The sequence below is a fragment of the Protopterus annectens genome, chromosome 2.part1 (assembly GCF_019279795.1).
Source record: "Protopterus annectens isolate FY-2018-M chromosome 2.part1, PAN1.0, whole genome shotgun sequence".
NCBI classification, from domain to species: domain Eukaryota; kingdom Metazoa; phylum Chordata; order Ceratodontiformes; family Protopteridae; genus Protopterus; species Protopterus annectens.
In genome coordinates, this window is record NC_056729.1 from 328,041,011 (window position 1) to 328,063,568 (window position 22,558).

General features: G+C 44.9%; 1 protein-coding gene across 3 annotated transcripts in view; it reads right to left on the bottom strand.

Annotated features, from left to right (window-relative positions):
* Positions 1-22,558, bottom strand: part of RBPJ (recombination signal binding protein for immunoglobulin kappa J region) — a 1,681,970-nt gene that overhangs the window by 616,138 nt on the left and 1,043,274 nt on the right. For 2 of the 3 annotated variants that reach the window (XM_044062154.1, XM_044062155.1), the window contains exon 6: positions 4,334-4,471. The exons of the other annotated variant lie outside the window; for it this stretch is intronic. In XM_044062154.1, coding sequence (XP_043918089.1) covers positions 4,334-4,471 — 138 coding nt within the window. The remainder of the gene's footprint in view (positions 1-4,333; positions 4,472-22,558) is intronic. 3 annotated transcript variants of the gene reach the window in all.

Sequence of the window (22,558 nt, forward strand, 5' to 3'; positions counted from 1 at the left end):
GCTGTGCAGGATCTGACTGTTTTGTTGGGTCAGCAATTGAGAAGTTTGAGGCAATATCCATGCTGGACCTTGAGACAAGCTCTTCAGAATTGGGTACCAGTGCTGGCGTGGTCAGTCTGGTGCAATCAGTATGTTTGGCTTCTCTTGTCCGACCTTTAGGAGTACCCTGGGAAGGAGAGGCAGTGGGGGAAAAGCATATACTGTTAGATTTTTCCAGCTGAAGGATAGGGCGTCCACTTTCCATGCTTGCTTGTGATAAATCCTTGTGCAAAATCTCTGTAATTGGCAGTTGTGAGGGAAGGCAAATAGATCTGTCTGGGCATCCCCCATCTCTTTATTATCATGCTGAAGACTTGTGGATCCAGTTTCCATTCGTGGGGATCCATGATGTTTCTGCTTAGTTCGTCTGCCAGAGTATTTGTTTTTCCTGGCAGGAATTGTGCTTGCAGGTGAACTTGAGATGCCAATGCTGTGTCCCATAAGGTCACTGCTTGTCTGCAGAGGGGGTAGGAATGTGTACCTCCCTGCTTGTTTATTTACCACATAACCGTAGTGTTGTCCGTCTTTATCAGTAATTGTCCTGGATGAAGCAGGTCCTTGAAAGCTGTCAGGGCATTTTGTACAGCTAGCATCTCTTTTTGATTGATGTGAAGATGCATCTGGTTTGCAGGCCATGTGCCCTGAATACATTTTCCTGCCATATGGGCTCCCCAGGCATAATCTGATGCGTCCGTTGTCAGTGTCTGTCTGGCTGTGGGTAAACTGAATGGCAGACCCTTGTTGTGGTGACAGGCTTCTGCCCACCATTTAAACTCCTGTTGCAAGCAGGGGATGAGTGCAATTACTGTCTCCAGGCTGTGGCAATGCTGAGTCCAAACATTTTTTAGATACCACTGTAGTTTCCTCATATGCAGTCTGGCATATGGAATTAGTAGAATGCAGGATGCCATGAAACCCAAAGACTGCAGGATTTTCCTTGCAGATAAGTGGGTTGTTGTTGCCAAATTCTTGAAGTAAGTAGCCAGTTGCTTTTGTCTGTCTGGTGTGAGATAAGCCATCTTGGCAGTTGTATTTAGGCTTGCACCCAGGAATATTATCTCTTGAGAGGGCACTAGTTTTGATTTCTTTTCGTTTACTGTGTACCCAAGGCCAATTAGTAATCTTTTTACAAACACCAGATGCTTTAGAAGAATGTCTTTGTTCTCTGCTTGAATTAGGCAGTCGTCCAAGTAGGGATATATTTGAATTCCCTTTTGTCTGCAAAATGCAATTACTGGTGCCAGGCATTTTGTGAAGACCCTGGGCGCAGTAGATAAGCCAAAGGGCAGTGCAGAGAATTGGTAATGCATTGAGCCAGCTATGAATCTGAGGTATCTTCTGCAAGATTGCCTGATTGGGACATGCAGGTATGCGTCTTTTAGGTCCAAAGTTATGAGCCAGGCCTTCTTGCCCAGCATGGGCAGTAGCTGCTGCAGAGTCAACATCCAGAAATGAATTTAGAATAGACATGTCCAGTATTGGTCTTCAGGTTTTGTCCTGAGTACTAGGAAAAGTCTGGAGTAAAATCCTTGCCCCTGCCCTTGTTGCGGTACTTGCTGAATGGCCCTCATGTCCATGAGGGCTGTAATTTGTTTTTGTGCCTCTGCCCATTGATTGTGTGGCAGGTCTGGCATACCCTTTGACCTTGGTAGAGTGTGGAAATGGAACCTATAGCCTTGGGACACTATGTTCAGGACCCATTTGTCTTGGGTAATCCTTTGCCAATTTGAAGAAAAAAGTGCTAGTTTTCCCCCAAAAGGGGCTGCCAAAAGAAAAGTGCTTGGATTTGGTAGAGGAAAGTCATTGGGACGGTTTACTGTAAGGTTGTGATTTGTCTTCTCAGCTTTTGGAGGTAGGAGCACCCCATTGTTTAGGCCTGTATGAGCCTTGGGGCTGACCTCTGCCTCTGGGACGCCTGAATCTGCCTCTTTGTGGTCTGTCTGACACTGGAAAGGACCAATTTTAGAAGGCCAGTTTCAGCTAAATCTGGGTGGCTGTACCTGTAAGAAATCCTTGACTATCTGCATGGATTTTGCTTTATCCTCCATTTTTTCAATACTACTTATGCTTTAGTACCAAACAAAGTATCATGCTGTAATGGTGCATCTAATAATTTTGCTTTAACATGATCAGGCAGATTTTGTTCCTTTAACCAAGCATGCCTTCTAATAACAGAACCTGTAACAGTGGCCCTGCAGGAGGCCTCCAGTGAATCATAACCAGACTGCAAAGTATGCTTTCCCACTTGTTCAGCTGCATGCAATAAATCCTGCAATTCCTTGTTTTCTGAACATTCAGTATTTGTCAACATTTTCTGTTTAAGCAATGACATTAAATATTGCTGATATTTAAGCATATGAAACTGACAATTTAAGGCCCTTACAGCCAGGTTAGCAGAAGTGTAGACTTGTTTCCCCCATCTGTCTACAGCCCTGGAATCCCTATCAGAGGGGACAGGGTTTTTTGCAGTGGAAGCTTTAACCCCCTTGGGACCTGGTGATATAGTTTCTGGGTCAGCAGAGGGGTTTTTATACAGGAATTTATGAGAATCTGGGACCCTGTAGTATCTGTCTGGCTTAGCAGGTGCAGGGGGAAGAGAGTCTGGGGACAGGCCGGACTCTGAGAATACATCGTCCACAATGTCTAGTTAAGGTGGAATTGCAATTTGCAAGGGGTCTGTGCTGAGGAAGAAGTAGAAAGTCTCTGAGCCTTTTCTTAGATTTAGAATAATCTTGTCTCTCCCAGTGGAAATGTTCCCTCATGGTATGTAGGGTTTCCCCAAAAGAATAATCCTCAGGAGGAGAGGTTGAAGGAATGGATTCTTCAGCATCAGAATCCTCATAGGGAAGCATGGAGTAATTTTGTTCAGAAGAGGAATCAGAAGAAATGGAAACCTGATCAGAAGAATCATACTCTGTCTCTTGCCTAGGCCTCTTATCAGGTGGGGGATGGGTACCCCTGATCAAAGTAATTAGGTCTTCGGCCATTTTGAGCATTTGTTTCTTAGGCATGGTAGTCTGAGTAGGAGAATGCTGTACTTGTTTCTTTGTCTTTAATGCTGCTTTAGTCTTTGTCTTTGAAGCTGAGGATGGCTTAATATATAGCTGTGTAGGTCTGAAGACACCCTCAGAAGCCGATGCCTGCTCAGTGGCTCTGGACCCATCTAAGGGAATGATTTCCAAGGGTCCAATACCTTGAGTATCCAGAGGCCCAGTCGGCTCCACGTGGGAGTCGGAAGCAGCCTGTGGCTCTGAGGTAGCGGGCGCCAGGGGCTGCGAAAGCGCCTCACTGAGAACCGGCGACTGGCCTAGAAGAGGCTTCGTCGGTTTTGGACCTCGGATGCCTATCCTTTTCCTTGCGTTTTTTGTAAACTGCGGTTGTCGGCTGATCCGACGGCATTATATAGTTAAATCTTCGGCCAAAGTAATGAAAAGCAAAATCAAACAGACGCTTGATAGTGCGTTGGTTAAATCTAGCACAAAACTGACAACTAGCAACGTTGTGATCAGGGCCTAGGCAAGGAATACAGTAAGAGTGAAAATCCTTATGAGGTATTTGCTTCCCACAAGAAATACAATTGTTAACTTTTTCTGACATCGGTCTGGAGCAAGAAAAAAGTTTCCCCAATGGGGTACTTTGCTTTAATGAAGACTTCGGATCTGAAATTCTGATTTGAAAATCTCAGGAGTCAGCCAACCGGCACTTGCGAACTGTTTTTGCTTCGGGCTCCGCGTGGCAAGAAAGAAGAAAATGGCGTCGGCTGCTTCTTTTATACCCCTGGTGCACTGACATCAGGGAAGAGGTGACAGCAACCGATGCCGGACCTAGACTTTGGAATCTGGCCGACTGCGGGTAGCCTGCCAGCAGGATAACCCAAGAGTAATGACTGCAACAGTGAAACACGATTAACATCTACTACAACAGTGAGCTATATGAAAACCATCAACTTAAAAACATGTTGCTGGTAGACAAATATTCTAAACGTTACATCTGCTGACAGACACTTTCAAAGATGAAAAGTCCTCGCAACAACCTTACCTGTGCTGTTCGACCATATTGTTTAATGACAGCTTTAGTTACTCTAAATACAAAGAAACAAGATTTTGTGTTGTCAAGTGTGATGAAGCTTATGTGGTTCTAAAACCTGAAGTTTCATGCTTAAAAAACTTATAGCACCCACACTTCATTTTGAACAGGGTAAACTGAATAAAATACAACTAAGAATTTTGACAATTTTGCTTAAATATTAATGAGGTAAAACTATGAAAGGGCTTCCTTATAAGTGGGTACTCACGAAGGTGAATGTAAAAGGCTCCCCACTGCTGTGAACTGGCATGAAAATTCCCACCTTCTACATGTAAATATCTTGTACTAACAGTTTGTGATCGAAGACGATTAAACAATGCCACTTTTGTTCCTGATGCGATGCATACTGCAAAAGAAGAAAACAAATCTTTTACATAAGTAAATGTTTTGCACTAATTAAACGACTGTGAATGAAGCCTATGAAACATTACAGAGGCTCCAATTGCAATACAAACAGACAGGACAAGTCTACTTAAGATGCCCTTTTAACTTTCCAGCCAGTATAAAACAATGCACATTCTACAAGCAAGTACAAACAATGCCACATAAAATGAAATTCTCAATGAATATTTGCCACTTATGTTGTTACTAGTCTAGCAGTCCGCATGCTTTTTTTTTAAAATCAACCCAGAATGCTGGAACCAGGACCAGATGAAAGGTAATCTCTGACTTTCAGAGGACTAGCTTTTCACATTTTAGAACCAAATTTCTCAAGTCTTAACATCATTCGATGCTGTAGTGTACACCATGATTTCATTAAGTAATAAAAAAAATACACTCAGACGACAAATTCAGATTTCTTTTTAAAAGATAAGTCAAGACAGGCTACCTGCAAGTGCAATCACAAGATACTTAAAAATAATTAATAACAAGGCTGCACGAGTGAGGCTGCATGGCAGTCAGTCAGTAGACAAAGAGAGTAAGCTCAACTGCAGGCATTGGAAACCAAATCTTGACTCAGACAGGCATACAAGCATGCACTAAACAGCAAGTAACTGGAGTCTGATAAAGCTGCTGGGTACCACATGGCTATCTTAAGACCATGGATTAAGTAACTGACAGTACTGTCTTTTCCCCTGGGAAGGTACTGGTTTCCTGTACTTGTCTTTTTCCTGGTGGAAGCCAAGAGGACAACATGATCATGTTTTTCAGCATAAAAACATCTGACTGACCAAAGTCAGAATAGAGTATCAAGTCAGGGTGGTGTACACAGCATTACTGTGGCATCAAAGGCGGCACTGCAACAGCTTAGGTCTCCAATCACAATGTCTGCGCCCTTCCCTCTCACAAGAAATGTCTCATGCACACTGTTCATGAAGAATCTGAATTGACCGTGCTTGTCAAGGTTATGACCTCCCATTCCAAAACAGCAAAATCAGGAGGTAAACATGCTGGGTTTAAAGACTGTTCTGAAACCACTTTTGGGCAATAACATGGGTGAATCCTAAGCAAAATCCAACCCTAGTGAATGCCCAAATGAGGCTCCCTACAAACATGGACCACACCCCTGAGCTCTGATGGTCAAAGGCAATGGAATACAAGAAACTGCTCTTCCACAAGACAACCATCAGATCTACTGAACAGGAAACCTTAAAATGAAGGACAGTTGCTACTGTCAGTTATGAAGTTAAGTCATCCCTCCCATTTACAGGTAGGAAAATATGTCAAAGCCCTTTTGCTTAATAAGCCAGTGCTGGACTACACTTCTATCAACCACAAGTCTGAGATATGTGGAAAAGACAAAAATATCCACCCTGACCATATAGATCTATGTATCTATACATCTCCACACACACACACACACACACACACACACACACACACACACACACACACACACACACACACACACACACACACACACACACAAACACTGAGAGGGCTAGCCACCTGGAAGTGTAAACCTTTGCTTGAGGTTCTAGATGACTAACTGTTGAAACGACATCCCCAACTCCATGTGCAAAAAATAGGGAAACAGGGTTGTGGATGGATACATATATATATATATATATATATATATATATATATATATATATATATATATATATATATATATATATATATATATATACACACACACACACACACACACACACACACACACACACACACACACACACACACACACACACACACACACACACACACACACACACTTCTAAAAACTGAATGAGCTACATGCTGTTGACTGGCTCACTGTGAAATTTCATAGTTTGAGCTAGTGAAATATACTACTGTTGTTCATAGGTTGGTACTTGGCTATCGGCCCTAGGGCCTTATACAAGCCTAGCCATAACAATTCCCTGGCTATTTCTTCCCTGGTCTAGCAGGGCGACTGATGTGATCCCCGGGGGTGAATAATCTCCCATCCAATCATTAAGGTGTAATTCAGTACGCTGAAGATATTGGTAGTTGTTTGCTAGCCTTTATAAAAGTAGGTTTTGTTTTCATATTTCATTAACACTGCCATATCCAAGCAACAAACTATTATCTGCTGCCACCTGAAACTAGACAATGACAAATGATAAAGACAATGCTTAAGAAAACTGTCAGAGTTGCACTAAGCCAACACACTTGAGAAATATTTTTTTTTACACAAATACATATACAGAAAAGTTTCCACATTTCTGTAAAGAACTGCTGGGTCACATGAAAGTTTATGTGTGGCTGAGAGAAGTGCAAAAGCTGTGTGTCTAGGTTGTGTGGTTTCTAAAATATTACAAGTTGTTTGTGAAAGTCTAGATAAAATATGAATTTTGTATATTCTGCATTATATAAAGACTTTGAATGCACAGCATTTTATCATTGTAAGGAAAGGAAAGTTGTGTAAAATCTTACCATAACCATAGATGTCGTCCTCTTCCATGGTGCAGTATTCTACAAGTGGGTTTACCCTTCTTCCTCTCCAGTTCTACTGGCCAGGTTTCCAAAGACTTTCAGTCCCTCTAGGTGCATCGGACGTCTGACGTGGCAGCAGGAACATGAGCCATAAAAGTGATGTCTGCACGTACCAGCCTTCAGAAAGTACAGTTGTATACACTTACCATAAATGTAGATGTTTGAGTGTATTCACTGTTGCAGTCATCACATTTGGGTTATCTGCTTGCAGTAGCCCTCAGTTGGCCTGATTATCAAAGTCTTGGGTCCTGCGTCGGTTGCTGTCTCATCTTCCATGATGTCAGGTAGTCGGGTATAAAGCATGCAGCAGACGCCATTACATCAGTTTTTCTTGCCCCAGATGTCAGGTGCCCCCCTAATGAGAAGCAATTAAATATATATATGCAAGATTATACCTCCAACAAAAAAACAAATACACCAACAAACTTTTAAGCATAGTAAAGGAGAATAGAGGTATAGCCAAAAGAATTCAGGGGGCTGGAGGGAGGGTAACCAGGACTGCAACAGTGACCACACTCGAACATATTCATTTATGGTAAATGTACACAACTGTACTATGTTCTTCGTGTTTCACTGTTGCAGTCATCACATTTGGGTAGATTCCCAAAGCTAAGGATGGGAGGAGGAATTTAGATAGCATAAGGACCAGCTATAAGGCCCTGCAAGACTGCAGTGGCAAAGCCAGCTCTGGATTTAGAAAATATTGGCAAATGGTAATGCTTGGTGAAAGTATGTACAGAACTCCAGGTAGCAGCTTCTGGGATGTCCCTGGTAGGGACACCTCTGAGAAAGGCTGTAGAGGTAAATGCAACCCTGGTTGAGTGTGGTCTTTATCCCCTGTGGGATAAGTTTTCTATGGTGTTTATAGCAAAAATGAATACAATGGCCTATCTATTTAGAAATGGTTTGCTTTGAAATGGCCTCCCCCTCTGCCCCTGCAGCAAATGCCACCAGCAGTTGTTTAGATTTCCTTTGAGGTTTAATTATGTCCAAGTAAAATCTAGTTGTCTGTGCACATCTAAGGAGTGCAGTAGTCATTCCCCTTTGTTCTGTGGATTAAAAAAGAAGGTTGGCAAATGAATGGACTGATTAACAGCCACACTGGATACTACCTTGGGCATGAAGGAGGGATTGGTCCTGAGGGACACCTTGTCCACATGAAAGATGATGAATGGCTCCACTGCCATAAGGGCCTGTAATTCAGATACCCTTTTTGCTGAAGTGATTACTAAAAGGAAGGTTGTTTTCCAAGAAAGAAATTTCAACTCTGCACTTGCAAGCTGGCTCAAAAGGCGGTAGTGAGTTTTTCCAATACAAAGTTAAGGTCCCGGGCTTGAGTTGGGCCTCTCCTGGGTGGTCTTATGTTTTTGGCTCCTCTGAGGAACTGCTTGAGCAGTGGATGAGAGAAGAGGGGTGGTTCTGTGTTGTAATGAGCTGAAATGGCTGAGGCATGAATTTTGATGGAGGAAAAAGAAAGGCCCTTGTGAAGCATCTCAGTTAAGTATTGAAGAATCGGAGGTAAATTGGGCGCTGTTGTGCCATCCCTTGAGTTTGGTTCCAGGAACAGAATCTTTTCCATTTTTCAGCATAAGATTTTCTAGTACTTGGCCTCCTTGCCTCCAAAATGACATCCAACACTTGTTTACTGAGGGATGGTAATGGAGAGATTTGGTAATTAGCCAGGCTGCCAGGTTCAGGGTTTGAAGCTGAGGAAGCTAAATCTGGCCCTCCTGCTGTGACAGCAGGGTAGGGGTCTGAGGCAGGTGCCATGGAACCAGTCTGGTGCAATCAGTATCATCCTTGGTTTGTCCTGTTTGATATTTAGCAGTACTTTGGAGAGGAGAGGCAGAGGAGGAAAGGCATAAACTGAAGGACAGGGCATCCACTTTCTAAGATTGTTTAATGGGGAGTCCTTGTGCAGAATTTGTTCAATTGGTAGTTCTGGGGGGAGGAAAACAGGTCTATATCTGGGCTCCCCCATTTGTTATCAACATGTTGAAAGTCTTTGGTTCCAGTTTCCCCTCATGTGGGTCCATGAGATTTCTGCTTAGTTCGTCTGCCAGTGTATTTAGTTTTCCTGGCAGGAAATGAGCCTGTAGATGCACTTGGTTAGCTCAAGGCTGTGTTCCACAGAGCCATGGCTAGTCTGCAAAGGGGGGTATGAATGGGTACTCCCCCCTGCTTGTTTATGTACCACATAACAGTGGTGGTGCCCATCTTTACCACTAATTGCCCTGGAAGAATGTGGTCCTTGAAGGCTGTCCAAGCATTCTGTACAGCTAACATTTCTTTTTGATTGATGTGCATTTGACTTGGGTTCCATTTGCCCTGAATGCACTTCCCTGCCAGGTGAGCCCCCCATGCATAGTCTGATGCGTCTGTTGTTAGGGTTTGGGCGGCAGGGGGTAGAGTGAATGGTAGTCCCTGGTTTTGGTGGCAGGCCTCTGCCCACCAAAGGAACTCTAACTGTAGGCAAGGTATGATGGGAATCATTGCTTCTAGACCCTGAGAATGTTGACACCATAGGCTTTTTAGATACCATTGTAGTTTCCTCATATGCAGTCTTGCATATGGAATTAGTAGAATGTAGGAGGCCATGAACCCCAAGGCTTGCAGTATTTGCCTTGCAGATAGCACGTTTTTTTGTGGCCATTAGTTTGAAGTAAGTTGTCAAATTAATTTGTTTCTCTGGCGTGAGGAAAGCCATCTGGGAAGTTGGTTTCAAGCTTGCTCCCAGGAATATAATTTGTTGACAGGGTACAAGATGTGATTTATTTTTGTATATGGTGTACCCCAGACAAGTTAGCACCTTTTGTACAAATGCCAGATGATTCAAAAGTATGCCCTGGCTTTCTGTCTGAATTAGACAATCATCCAGATATGGGTATATTTGAATATTTCTTTGCCTGCAAAATGCAATGACTGGAGCTAGGCACTTTGTGAATACCCTGGGTGCAGTAGATAAGCCAAAGGGCAGTGCAGAGAACTGACGGTGCATGTAGCCTGCTTTGAAGCATAGGTATCTTCTGCAAGATTCCCTGATTGGGATTTGCAGGTAGGCCTCCTTTAAATTCAGTGGTGCCAACCAGGCATCCTTGCCTAGCATACGAAGCAACTGGTGAAGAGTTAGCATCTTGAATTTTGGAATCACCAAAAAGGTGTTTAGGTTCATAGGTAGGTACTAGGCTATCGGCCCTGGGGCCTATACAAGCCCAGCCAAAAAGGTACACTTGCTTTTGCCACCCAAGAAAATTATTTTCCTGTGCCACTTTAGGATAGAAAGGTCGAGGATAGGATGCCATGACTTGTCTTTTTTGGGTACCAGGAAAAGTCTTGAGTAGAAACCTTGTCCTTTTTCCTCTTCTGGTACAGTTTGAATTAGCCCTTATGCTTAAGAGAGAGAGTACTTGCTTTTGAGCCTCTGCCCACTGATTTTGGGTTAGATCTAGACAACCGTTTGGGGTTGGTAATGTGTGGAAATGAAATCTGTATCCTTGGAAAACTATATTTAACACCCATTTGTCCTAGGTAATGAGTTCCCAAGCTTTTTGCCTGCAGAACAATCTTTCCCCCTAAAGGAGCAGTCAGTTGAGAAGTGCTTGGCAGTTTTAAAGTTAGGTCATTGAGACAGCTTACCATAGGGGGGAGTCTTACTACTCCCCGATTTGGTAGTGGGAGCCCCCCACTGCTTAGTCCTGTGCGTACCCTGGGACTGAAGCCTGGGTGTTCTGCAGGTTCTGGGTTTGAACTGACAAGGCCTGGAAGAGACACGAAAGGACCAATTCTTAGAGGGCCAATGCCTACTAAATCTTGGAGGCTGTACCTGTAGGAAATCTTTTAACAGTTTGCATAGATTTAGTTTTTCCCTCCATCTTTTTAAGTAGTACTTCTGCTTTGTTACCAAACAGGCTTCCTGATTTAAGGGAGCATCCAGCAATTTATCTTTAACATGATCTGGCAAGGATTGTTCCTTAAGCCAAGCATGCTTTCTAAGTACAGACCCAGTGACAGCAGCCCTGCAAGATGCCTCTAGTGAATCAAAACCACACTGTAAAGTATGTTTTCCAACTTGTTCAGCAAAATGCATTAAATCCTGTAAATCCTTATTTTCAGCACAGTCAGGAATCATCATTTTCTGTTTAAACAATCCAATAATATGCTGCTGATACTTTAACACATGAAACTGGCAGTTTAAGGCCAAGGTTGTAGAAGGGTATACCTTCTTACCCCATCTATCCAGCACCCTGGAATCACTATCAGAGGGGGTAGGATTTTGGCAGTAGTAGCCTTAACGCCCTTGGGTCCCTGTGAAATGGTGTCAGGATCCGCAGTAGGATTTTTAAAAAGGAACTTGCGAGAGCCAGGAACCCTGCAATATCTATCAGCTTTTCTGGGAGCAGGAGGTAGAGAGTCAGGGGCCCAGCTAGATTCCGAAAAGGCATCAACAATGTCTAGTACAGGAGGGATAGCTAAAGGCCTGTGTTGGGGCAGAAATCCCTAAGCCTCTTTTTAGAATCAGAGTAATCCTGGCTATCCCAGCGAAAATGCAAGAGTATGCAAGGCTTCACCAAAAGAAAAATCCTCTGGGGGGAAGCAGAGGGAATAGAGTCCTCTGCATCAGAATAGTCATAGGTAGATAAGGGCAAATCCTGGTCATCAGAGGAAACAGAAATTTCAGAATCCTAGTCAGAAGTAACATAAGCAAATTCAGTCCTAGATCTCTTAGAGGGGGAAGGTTGACTTCCCCTGATTAAAGTAATAAGGTTCAATATGCAAGTCAGTAGACCTGAATACACCCTCAGAAGCCGGTGCCTGCACAGCGGCTCCGGACCCATCCAAGGTAGACACATCCACAGGTTCCACAGTTGAAGCATCTCGCGGCATACTAAACTCCGAATGGGTCTCAGTAGAAGCCTGCGAATCTGAAGTAGTGGGTATCAGGGGCTGCGAAAGAGCCTCACTGAGTACCGGTGAACTGGCGACTAGCTTAGGAGAAGCGTCGTCGGCAGCTTTTACCTAGGCAGCCTGTCTCTGTCTTTATCTTTGTGTTTTTTTGGAATGTCGGTAGTCGGGTGGCTTACCGAAGACATATCTGGATAATTGAACCGAGTACCAGATTATTTAGAAGCGCGTAAATATACCGACGAATAGTTTGTTGCTTAAATAAGGCACAAAACCGACAGTGAGGTGCGTCTTGGTCAGGGCCTAGCCAAGTAACAGTACGAATGAAAATCTTTATGAGGCATTTGCTTTCCACAAGAAATGCAATTAACTTTTACTGACATCGGTAAAGAGCAAGAAAAAATTTCCCCAACGGGGTACTTCGCTTTTAGTTGAAGACTTTGGTTCTGAAACTCCAAAATGAAAATTTCAGGAGTCGGCCGACCGGCACTTGCGAATTGCTTCTGCTTCAGGCAGTGCACGGCAAGAAAGACTGATGTAATGGCATCGGCTGCATGCTTTATACCCCTGACGACCTGACGTCATGGAAGATGAGACAGCAACCGACGCAGGACCCAAGACTTTGATAATCAGGTCAACTAAGGGCTACTGCAAGCAGATAACCCCAGATGTGATGACTGCAACAGTGAAACACGAAGAACATCCTAAAAGAGGCCTCAGTCGGAGGCAGTCCTACAAGGGCACAGCCTGCCCATTATCACCCAGGAGAGCAAGTGCAGTGTGACAAGAGGGGAAGGTGGGAGAGAATTAATACTGCAACATGGAAGAGGAGGACATCTATGGTTATGGTTAAGATTTTACACAACTTTCCTATGTCCTTCTATTCCAATGTTGCAGTATTCTACATGTGGGTGAGTGCCAAAGCTCACTGAGGATTGGGGGGTGGTCTAGAAGATGTTTCCAGGAATCCGTGTAGAACAGCCGTGGCAAACCCTGCCCTAGCCATGGGGATATGGTCCAATTTGTAGTGTTTGGTAAAGGTGTGCACTGAGAACCAAGTAGATGCCTCAAGTATGGCATTAGTGTCTAACTCTTTAAAAAGGCTCCAGAAGAGGCCATTGCTCTGTTGGAGTGGGCTTGGGCATTGCCTTGTAAGGTCCTTCTATGGTGTAGGTAGCAGAAGGAAATGGCCCTGGAGATCCATGCCAAGATGGTCGGTCTGCACACAGCTTTCCCCAGGGGTCTGGGGTGGAAGGATACAAAAAGTTGGTCAGATTTCCTAAAAGGTTTGGCAGATAAAACCAAAGTTGTCTATGGACGTCGAAGGAATGAAGTACTCTCTCACTATCCCCCTGCGGGTTAGGGAAGAAGGTAGGCAAGTGGATGGCCTGGTTCAATGACAGGTCATTCACTACTTTGGGGGTGAATGATGGGTTAGTCCTGAGTCACCCTGTCCAGGTGGAAGACTAGAAATTGTTGTGTAGCCATAAGAGCTTGCAATTCTAAGACCCTTCTGGCTGAGGTCAGGGCTACCGGTAAAACTGGTTTCCATGCACAAAATTTTATGGGAGCTTTGTCTGCTGGTTCAAAGGGGGCTAGTGTGAGTTTTTCTAATACATAGTTAAGGTCCCAGGGGGGAGGGGAGGGTTTCTTGGGTGGTCTCAAGTGCAGTACCCCTTTGAGGAACTGTTTGGCGGGGAGTATGGATGCAAGGGGGGCTCCGATGAAGGCAGGCAGAGACAGCAGACAAATGCGTTTTCACAGATGAGTATGACACCCCTGTCTGCTAAGTTCACACAGGTAAGACAGGATGAGAGTAATATCACTTTCCAGCGGGTCCAACTGTCTTTTGTGACACCAAATGGAAAACCTTTTCCATTTAGAGAGATAGGATTTCCTTGTGTTAGGTTTCCTGGCCTCCTACATGACAGTGAGCATGTCTTCATTGTATAGGTGTCTGAATGGGATCAGAATCCTATCAGCCACAGGGTGAGGTGCAAGGAATGCCACTGTGGGTGTATCTGAGTCTCCCTGTTCTGTGTGAGCAGGTCCACTGAAGGGGGTAACTTGTGATGACTGCCCTTGGACAGGTGAAGAAGAGGGAACCAGTGCTGTCTTGGCCAGTAAGGGGGGGGGGTCACCAACAAGCTTTTGGGTGAGTCCTGCTGAATTTTCAGCAGGACCCCTTGTATCAGTGGGAAAGGGGAAATGCATACAGGAATTTTCCCTTCCAGGTCATTGAGAAGGCATCTGTTGCTAATGCCTTGGGGTCTGGTGTCCTGGTGCAGTAGCCAGGAAGCTGCCTGTTTATAGAGGAGGTGAACAGGTCTGTCTCTGGAATACCCCACTTGTGGACCATAGTCAAGAAAACATCTCTTTGCAGCATCCATTTGTGGTTGGTGGTTGTTTGAGGTGGTTCTGCTTAGGTAATCTGCTTGGGAGTTGTGAAGGGATGGGATGTAGGCTGCCTGGAGGGTGATCCCCTGTGTGGTAGCCAGTTCCACATCTGCAGAGCTAGTCTGCATAGAAGGTAGGATTTTGTCCCTCCCTGCTTGTTGAGACACCACAGGACTGTTGTGGTGTTGTCTGTGAATATCTTTAGACGGCCCTGCTCTAGGCATGGCTGGAAGGCCTGTAAAACCAGGAGAATGGCCCTCATTTCTCTCACGTTTATGTGGTCTTGTCCGAGTCTGTTTGTCCACATACCTTGTACCTTTCTTTTCCCCAGAGTCGCTCCCCAGCCCAGATCCGAGGCATCTATGTACATGGTTTGGGAGGGTGAGGGTGCTTATAGAGGCAGACCTGGGTTTTTGGACTACCTGAGCCACCCACCATCTCAGTTCCTGATGTAGGCAGGGGAGCAACGGGATCCTGAACTCCAGTGGGTGAGAGTGTTGGGTCCACACCGACCGAAGGTACCACTGAAGTGTCCTCATGTGTATCCTTGCTAGGGCAACATGGGAATGGTAGCAGCCACATAGCCTAGAAGTCTGAGAAATTGCCTTGCAGTCAGTTCCGTTGATTGTATAGCAGAAAGGAGGTCGTTTTGAAGGGATACCATCTTTTCTGCTGGAAGAAAGGCCTTCATGAGGTCTGTTCTGATTCTGCAACCCAGAAAGACAATATCCTGTGTAGGGTTGAGGTGGGACTTAGAAATTGATCAAGAACCATAGAGACTGGAGGATAACCAGAATGTCCCAGGAAAGGCTTTGAAGAGTTTCTTTGTCTTTTGCCTGGACGAGGTCATCTAGGTAAGAGTATCTGGATACCCTTTTCCCTGCAGAAGGCGATGACCGGAGCGAGGCATTTTGTGAATATCCTGGGTGCAGTAGAAAGCCCAAGGGGTAAGACACAGAACTGAAAGTGAGATGGACCTGCCAGGAACCTCAGATATTTCCTGTAAGCTGGCTTTATAGGTATGTGAAAGCATGCATCCTTTATGTCCAGGGTTACCATGAGCCCTTGTGGAAGGATGAGTGGAAAGTGAGTAGGTAGAGTGAGCATCCTGAAAGTAGAGACCTTTAGGAAGGGGTTGAGGCAAGAGTGGTCTAGAATTGGCCTCGATGGACCTTCCTTTCTGAGTACCAAAAAGATTCTGCAACAGAATCCTTTTCTCTTTGCTTGTGCTGGAACTGGCTAGTTGACTGGGGGAAGGCTGTAGGTTGCCCATCCTTGATGGGGGTGTGATCCAGGACATGAAGCAGCCAACCTGGAGGATGGGCAGGACCCATAAGTCTGTGGTAATGAGTAACCATGCAGGGAGACAGTGAGAGAGACGGCTAAAAATGGTGGGGGGATGGGGGAGCTGAAATTTTGACAGGCAGTCAGACACTACCTACCCTATCAAGAAAGGGAGGCCTTTGGCTGGAAGACTGAGACGGCCTAGTCTGAGGAGGCTGTCTTCTAGAGGCCTTCTAGACTGGGGAGAAGCAGGCCTGGAGGATTTCCTGATAAATTGGGTCTTGGAGGGGTACTTCCTCTGGAACTTGGGAACAGGCTAGACGAGGATAAGTTTCAAGTCCTGTAATTCTTTACCTTTCTGTTGTAAAGAAAGTGCTGAGTGGTCCAAGGGTGTGTCCAGGAGTTTAGCCCTGAAGTTATTTGGGAGAGGCTGTAGTCGCAGCCAGGAGTATCTTCTTAATAGTGAAGCTGATGCAGCTGACCTGGCTGAGGCTTCAGCTGCACCATAGCTACATCTCAGGGAGTGTCTATTCACTTGAGAGACGAGTGCCATCAGAGAAGTCAGGGAGGCTTTGGCTGCACAGTCAGGGATGTCTTCTAACTCTTTAGAGGCTTTGTCCAGGAGAACTAAATAGTATTTGGTCATATGTGTTTGGTAGTTTGTGGCTCTAAATTAGAGGGTGGCCGAAGTATAAATTTTCTTTCCCAAACTCTCCATGGTCTTGCTGTCGTTATCTGCTGGGAGGATAGTAGTGGTAGGCAGAAGTTTGGAGGCCCATCCGTAGAGATGGAAATAGTGTCTGGGTCAGCAGTAGGGCACTTAAAGAGTAATTTCTCCATCTCAGGGACGTTATACAGTCTGTCTGCTCTCTGAGGAGCCAGAGGTTGGGAGTCCAGGCTAGTGGAGGCTGAGGCAAAAGCATCCAGAAAAGCAGGTTGGATGGGAAGAATATACAAAGGACTGGGAGTGTCCATTTGGATAAGGTCATAAAACCTTTTCTGAACATCAGACATATCAGAGCATTGACAGTTAAAGTGATCTTTCATTTTATTAATAGTTTCCCCAAATGTATCCTCTACAGGGGAGTCAAGTTCAACAGAGCCACCCTCAGGCGAACTATATCCCAAGGGGGATGAGATCTGGGAGGAGTAGGAAAGAGTCCTCAGAGGAGTCAGACAATTCCTTTTCCTTAGGCTGTTCTACCCTCCTTTCCTGGGCTGGAGGTCTGGTACTAAGGAGGGGAGGAGCAGACGGTTCTGCTGAAGGCCTAAGGGCCATAAAGGCATTGAATTAGCTCTGGCTAAAGGCCTGCCAATCTGGCATGCTTTCAGAGGTAGGAGTGAGACGTCTTCTTTTCTTTTTTTTTCCTTCAAAGGCCTAGTCGGAGTCTGGCTAGGAATAGGCCTAGGGCCATTGATCAGGAGAGTGGTGAACTCCGACCTAAAGATGATTTCCCCCCTGGTATCTAGAGAAGGAGCTGGTAAATCCTCTGTGGACGTGTTGTCCGCTCAAGATTTTGTGGCTTCCTCAGAGATACCTGCTATATCTGTATTGGCAGATGCCGGATCCTCAGTCAAGCTGACATCGGCTACAGAGTGAGGTACTGCAGGCAGAGGCACAGCAGAAGTAGGCCATGAGGACTTGGCTCTCTTCCTAGGTGGTTCGGAGGGGGAGTCAGGCATGGCCTCCATTCCTAATGCTAACTGTTTCAAGCGCTGATTCTCTAAGTGCAGGTTTAGGGCTTGCAAACAGGGGTGTAAGGTCTTCAGGACAAACGAATGGCAAATGGCTCAGGTCTTCTGGTCGTGTTCCTTGCCTAGACAAAAGACCCACTGGTCATGCGTGTCTTTGTGGGAAATCTGCCGAACACACTTGCCCTTACCGGATGACATTACCAGACTATAATAATCAACAAAGTAGAACTGAAAGAATCCCCACCGGGGTACTTAACTGAATCTTTTTCGATCCAACATCCACGAGAAGCAGGAGCACCCGGCGTATGACTGGCTGCTGAAATGTTCTGAAGGTTGGTACGTGTAGACATCACTTTTATGGCCCACGTTCCTGCTGTCACGTCAGACGTCCAACGCACCTAGAGGGACTGTAAATCTTTGGAAACCTGGCTGGTACAACTGGAGAGAAAGAAGGGTAAACTCACATGTAGAATACTGCAACACTGGAATAGGAGGACATCAGTTTTTACTCAACATTAAATGCTGTTTAAAATGTATGAGCATTACTATTCGGTTTGGCTTATGTTTTCAAAAGCGCTCAAGAATGTAATGTAGACTTCCAAAGGTCTGATGTTCCTCAGCTAAGTGGGAATGAGTTTAAAGAAGCTACAAGAAGCTCAGAAGTCCAGGCACCCTTCAATTGTAAGGCCTCTGTCATAAGGCAAGCACCTTGTTAAATATTCTAGATGACACCTTTGGAAATCAAACTGAAGATTTATTAATTTTACATTTGTTTACCGGGATAGTCCGAATGGATACATGTCCATTTTCAGTGGAGGCCCGGGAAGAAAAGCTCCACATAGTCAAACATACAAAAGGTTACACAAGAAGTTAGAAAACAATTAGAATACATATAAAAAAAAAGTACAGTTGTGTACACTTACCATAAATGTAGATGTTCGAGTGTATTCACTGTTGCAGTCATTGCATTTGGGTTATCTGCCTGCAGGTAGGCCTCAGCCAGCCTGAATATCAAAGTCTTGGATTCCTGTGTCGGATGCTGTCTCTTCTTCCATGACGTCAGGTCGTCAGGGGGATAAAACATACAACCGACGCCATTACATCAGTTTTTCTTGTACCAGATGTCAGGTACCCCCCATAATGGGAAGCAATTATATGTTAGGTTACACCTCCAACAAAAAGCAAATACACCAAAAAGCTTAAATACACCAAACAAGAAGGAAGGTAGAGCCAAGAGAAGTCAGGGGGCTGGAGGGAGGGTAACCAGGACTGCAACAGTGAATACACTCATACATCTACATTTATAGTATGTGTACACAACTGTACTATATTCTTTGTGTTTCACTGTTGCAGTCATTACATTTGGGTTGATTCCCAAAGCTAAGGAAGGGAGGAGGAATTTAGAGAGCATTAGGACCAGCTATTAAGCCCTGCAAGACTGCAGTGGCAAAACCAGCTCTGGATATGGAAAAAATAGGCATGTGGTAATGCTTGGTGAAGGTATGTACAGAGCTCCAGGTAGCAGCTTCTAAGATGTCCCTGGTAGGGTCTCCTCTGAGGAAGGCTGTAGAGGTAGAGTCAGCCCTGGTGGAACGTGATCTAATCCCTTGTGGGATAAGTTTTCCATGGTGCTTATAGCAGAAATGAATGCAATGGGCTATCCATTTAGAAATGGTTTGCTTTGATATGGCCTTCCCCTCTGCCCCTGCAGCAAAGCCAGCTAGCAGCTGTTCAGATTTTCTGAGAGGCTTAGTCCTGTCCAAATAAAATCTAAGTTGTCTGTGCATGTCCAAAGAGTGCAGTATTCGTTCTTTGTTTTGTGGATTAGGAAAAAAGTTAGGCAAATGAATGGACTGATTTAGGGCCACACTAGACACCACCTTGGGCATAAAGGAAGGATTGGTCCTGAGGGAAACCCTGTCTGCATGGAAGATAATGAAGGGCTCAACTGCCATGAGGGCCTGTAATTCAGACACTCTTCTTGCTGAAGTGATGGCTAGAAGGAAGGCTGTTTTACAAGAGAGGAATTTGAATTCTGCAGTTGCAGCTGGTTCAAATGGAGGGAGAGTGAGTATACAGCTCAGGAAGCTCCTGCCTGGTGCCCTGCAGAGTTCTACAGCAGCAGAGAGACTTTGGAGTGATTATTTTTCTGCATTTTCTTGCTGCCTTTATTTTTCAGAGTTTCTGCGATTTAAAAATCTTCTTTCAGCTACATATTGTACTTATTTTACCGCCTGCACATTAACAAAGTTGTTTTTGTGTTTAAATTACCTGTTTAACTGTTGTAGGCTACACACTCAAGTGTGATACCCATTTCTGTGCATTTAAAGTGTTTTTTTTTTATTGTATCCGTTTTATTTTCTGGAAAAAAAAATACTTGTTTTCCCGCCTTTCTAAGCTAGTATAGTTCAGTTTTCAGGTAAGTGCTGAATTCAGGGCTGTGTTACACATTTCAGTGTATGGCCATACCTTACTTGGATAGAAGGAAGTTTCTCTGTTCACTGTGACAAAGGGAGCTTTGAGCAGCCTATCTGTCCCTGGAGGAGTGGTTTCAGCCCAGAAATTAGTAGTTTATGGGCCATTTTGGGCTAATTTCTCCCTCTTTCATTTCCCTGCTATAAAACCCGCAAGCAGTGCCAGTTAGCTAGGGTATACCTATTCCCGGCTGCACAAAGTCTACTCTTCTATTTTTCCCTTGGAACTAGACAAACTTTCAACTTAAGCACTCAAACCATTCACTTCTCATCCTGGCACTTGCTCAAAACTCACAGCAAGCACTACTAAACCTTAGCACTAGACCCCCCCTGTACTGTAGACAAGGACAAGGCTCTATATTCGACCTTACCAGACGATCAGTAAAACAGTTCACTGTACCTATCCAGGCATGTCCAAAGGGCAGTTTCAGGTGTACTCTCTGGTCCAACTGGTGAATCTGGGCATTTTGAGGCAATGGTACAATTGCCTCATGTACAAAGACAACCCCTCTCCTCCTTCCACCAAACACTAATACATGCGAGAGATGCAATTACACAGCCAAACTGGAGGGTAAGCTCTCTCAACCCAAGACTGGACCAGGCAGTCAAGAGGAGAAAGAAATTACTTGCATCACACCACCAGTCTTGCATAGACCTATGAAACCAGCACCAGCAAAAAACAAAATACACGAAAACATACTCGGAGGCTCTAAATAAAAATCTGCAAAAGCAACAGAGACCTCCAAAGCAGACATCCAACCCCCAACACAGACCATGAAACACATACTTCACAAAACCAGTGTGCCATGCAATCACAGCCCTTAAGGCAAAATAACATACCCAACACACTAGTAATAGGTGACTCTATAGTCAGGCACACAGACGTCCCACTCACTAGGCTGAACAAGGAGAAGGTTACTGTTAGCTGCCTGTCGGGTGCCAGGATCCGCCACATAACACAAGCACTCAGGTCACTCCAGAACAAGTACAAATATGAATCCGTCATAGTCCATGTTGGTGTGAATGACCTGAGCCGTACCTCCCTGGACTACATGAAGAGAGACATGGAGGAGCTCTCTGATCACGTAGCTCAGGCCGGTATGACCCTGACCATGAGTAGAATCCTGCCCTCACCAAGAATGATACCACGGTATACAGAAAAAAAATATCAATTTCAACAATTGGCTAAGCTTCTGGTGGCATCCAAAGGGGATCCAGTGTCTGTCAGCCTGGGAGGACATGCTCGACAAGCCACTCTGCTTCGTTAGAGACAGCTTGCACCTATTACCCTTAGGCTTTCGAATACTGGCCAAGGCTCTTGCCACTCCCATAGTGCCTTTTTTAGGCGAGGCTCAAAAGACAAACCCACCACCGTAAACAGCGCAAGTAACAAAAAACTGAAGGTAATGCTACTCAATGCCAGAAGTCTAAACCTCAAAATGCACACATTCGAGGCACTCCTCAGTATGGAGAAAATCGATACATGTGCAGTAACAGAAACCTGGTTTAAGGCTCCAGAGAGCACCCCCAGCACTACCAGGCTACAACTCATGCCATACATTTCGGTCACAAAACCCAGACCGAAATACAAAAGGCGGGGGAGTATCCATATTCATCAAGGATACCCACACCTCCAGATTAGTGGCACAGCACGATGCTTCAGAGATCATCCATGGGCAAATGGGCAAAACTGCAATTCAAATTATAGCTTGCTACAGATCATCCACCATGCCCCAGGACCCCCACTCCGCATTCCTGAAAACACTGGAAAACATAAAGGTCCTACCAAACACCCTGATATTGGGTGATTTCAATTACCCAAACATTAACTGGGAGAACTACTCAAGTACAAACTCCCTTGCCCAACATTTCCTAGAATTTACAAACTCAAACCCCCTGGATCAACTGGTCAACACTCCCACCAGAGGTGACATATTGGACCTGGTCATCACCAACATGGGCGACCGGTGTTCCACACCGGTCAACCCCTCGTTGGTTAGATCTGACCATAAACTAATCACTCTGGATATCCACATTCCGCCACCACCACCGGTCAAAGAAACCACTGTGAAAAACCTTTCAAAAGCAAACTTCACGTTACTTAAGACCGAGGTGGGAAGTTTCAAATCCCCCATGCTAAAGGGTAATGCTGTCCAAGCTGCAAAATCCTTTACTAATGCACTCTACAGGCATCTACAAGAATGCATGGATCATGCTATCCCAAACAAAACCAAGACTCGCTCCTCCAAGAAAAGGAAGCCAGTCTGGTGGACCGCTGCCATAAACAAGTTATACAATAGAAGGAGGAAACTAGTACAGAAGAGTAAAATCCCAAGAAGAGAAGACATCCCTGATCAGTATCAGCAAGAAACTACGTTCCCTCTTAAAATCATCCAAGGCTAGCTTCGAAAGAAAAACTACCGTGGACTCCACAGATGACCACAAGGCATTCTTTAGCTATGTCAAGAATCGAAGTGGCAATTCTCAGATCTGCTCGGAGTTAGTGCAGAATGGCACAAAATACACTGAACCGACAGATATAGCCAATATCCTGCCAGACAGGTTCAATGCAAACTTCACCCCTGCTCTCATCCCCAAAAGGGTTCATAACTATACCAGAAGAATGTAGTGCACCTAAAATCATAGACACTCAGGTTAAAAACAGCCCTCTCAAAAGCCAAAAACACAGCATCAATGGGACCGGATGGTGTCCCAGGCTGCATCCTACCCAAGCTCAAAGATGAACTAACCCCTCACCTAAACACACAGTTTAAACTCAGCCT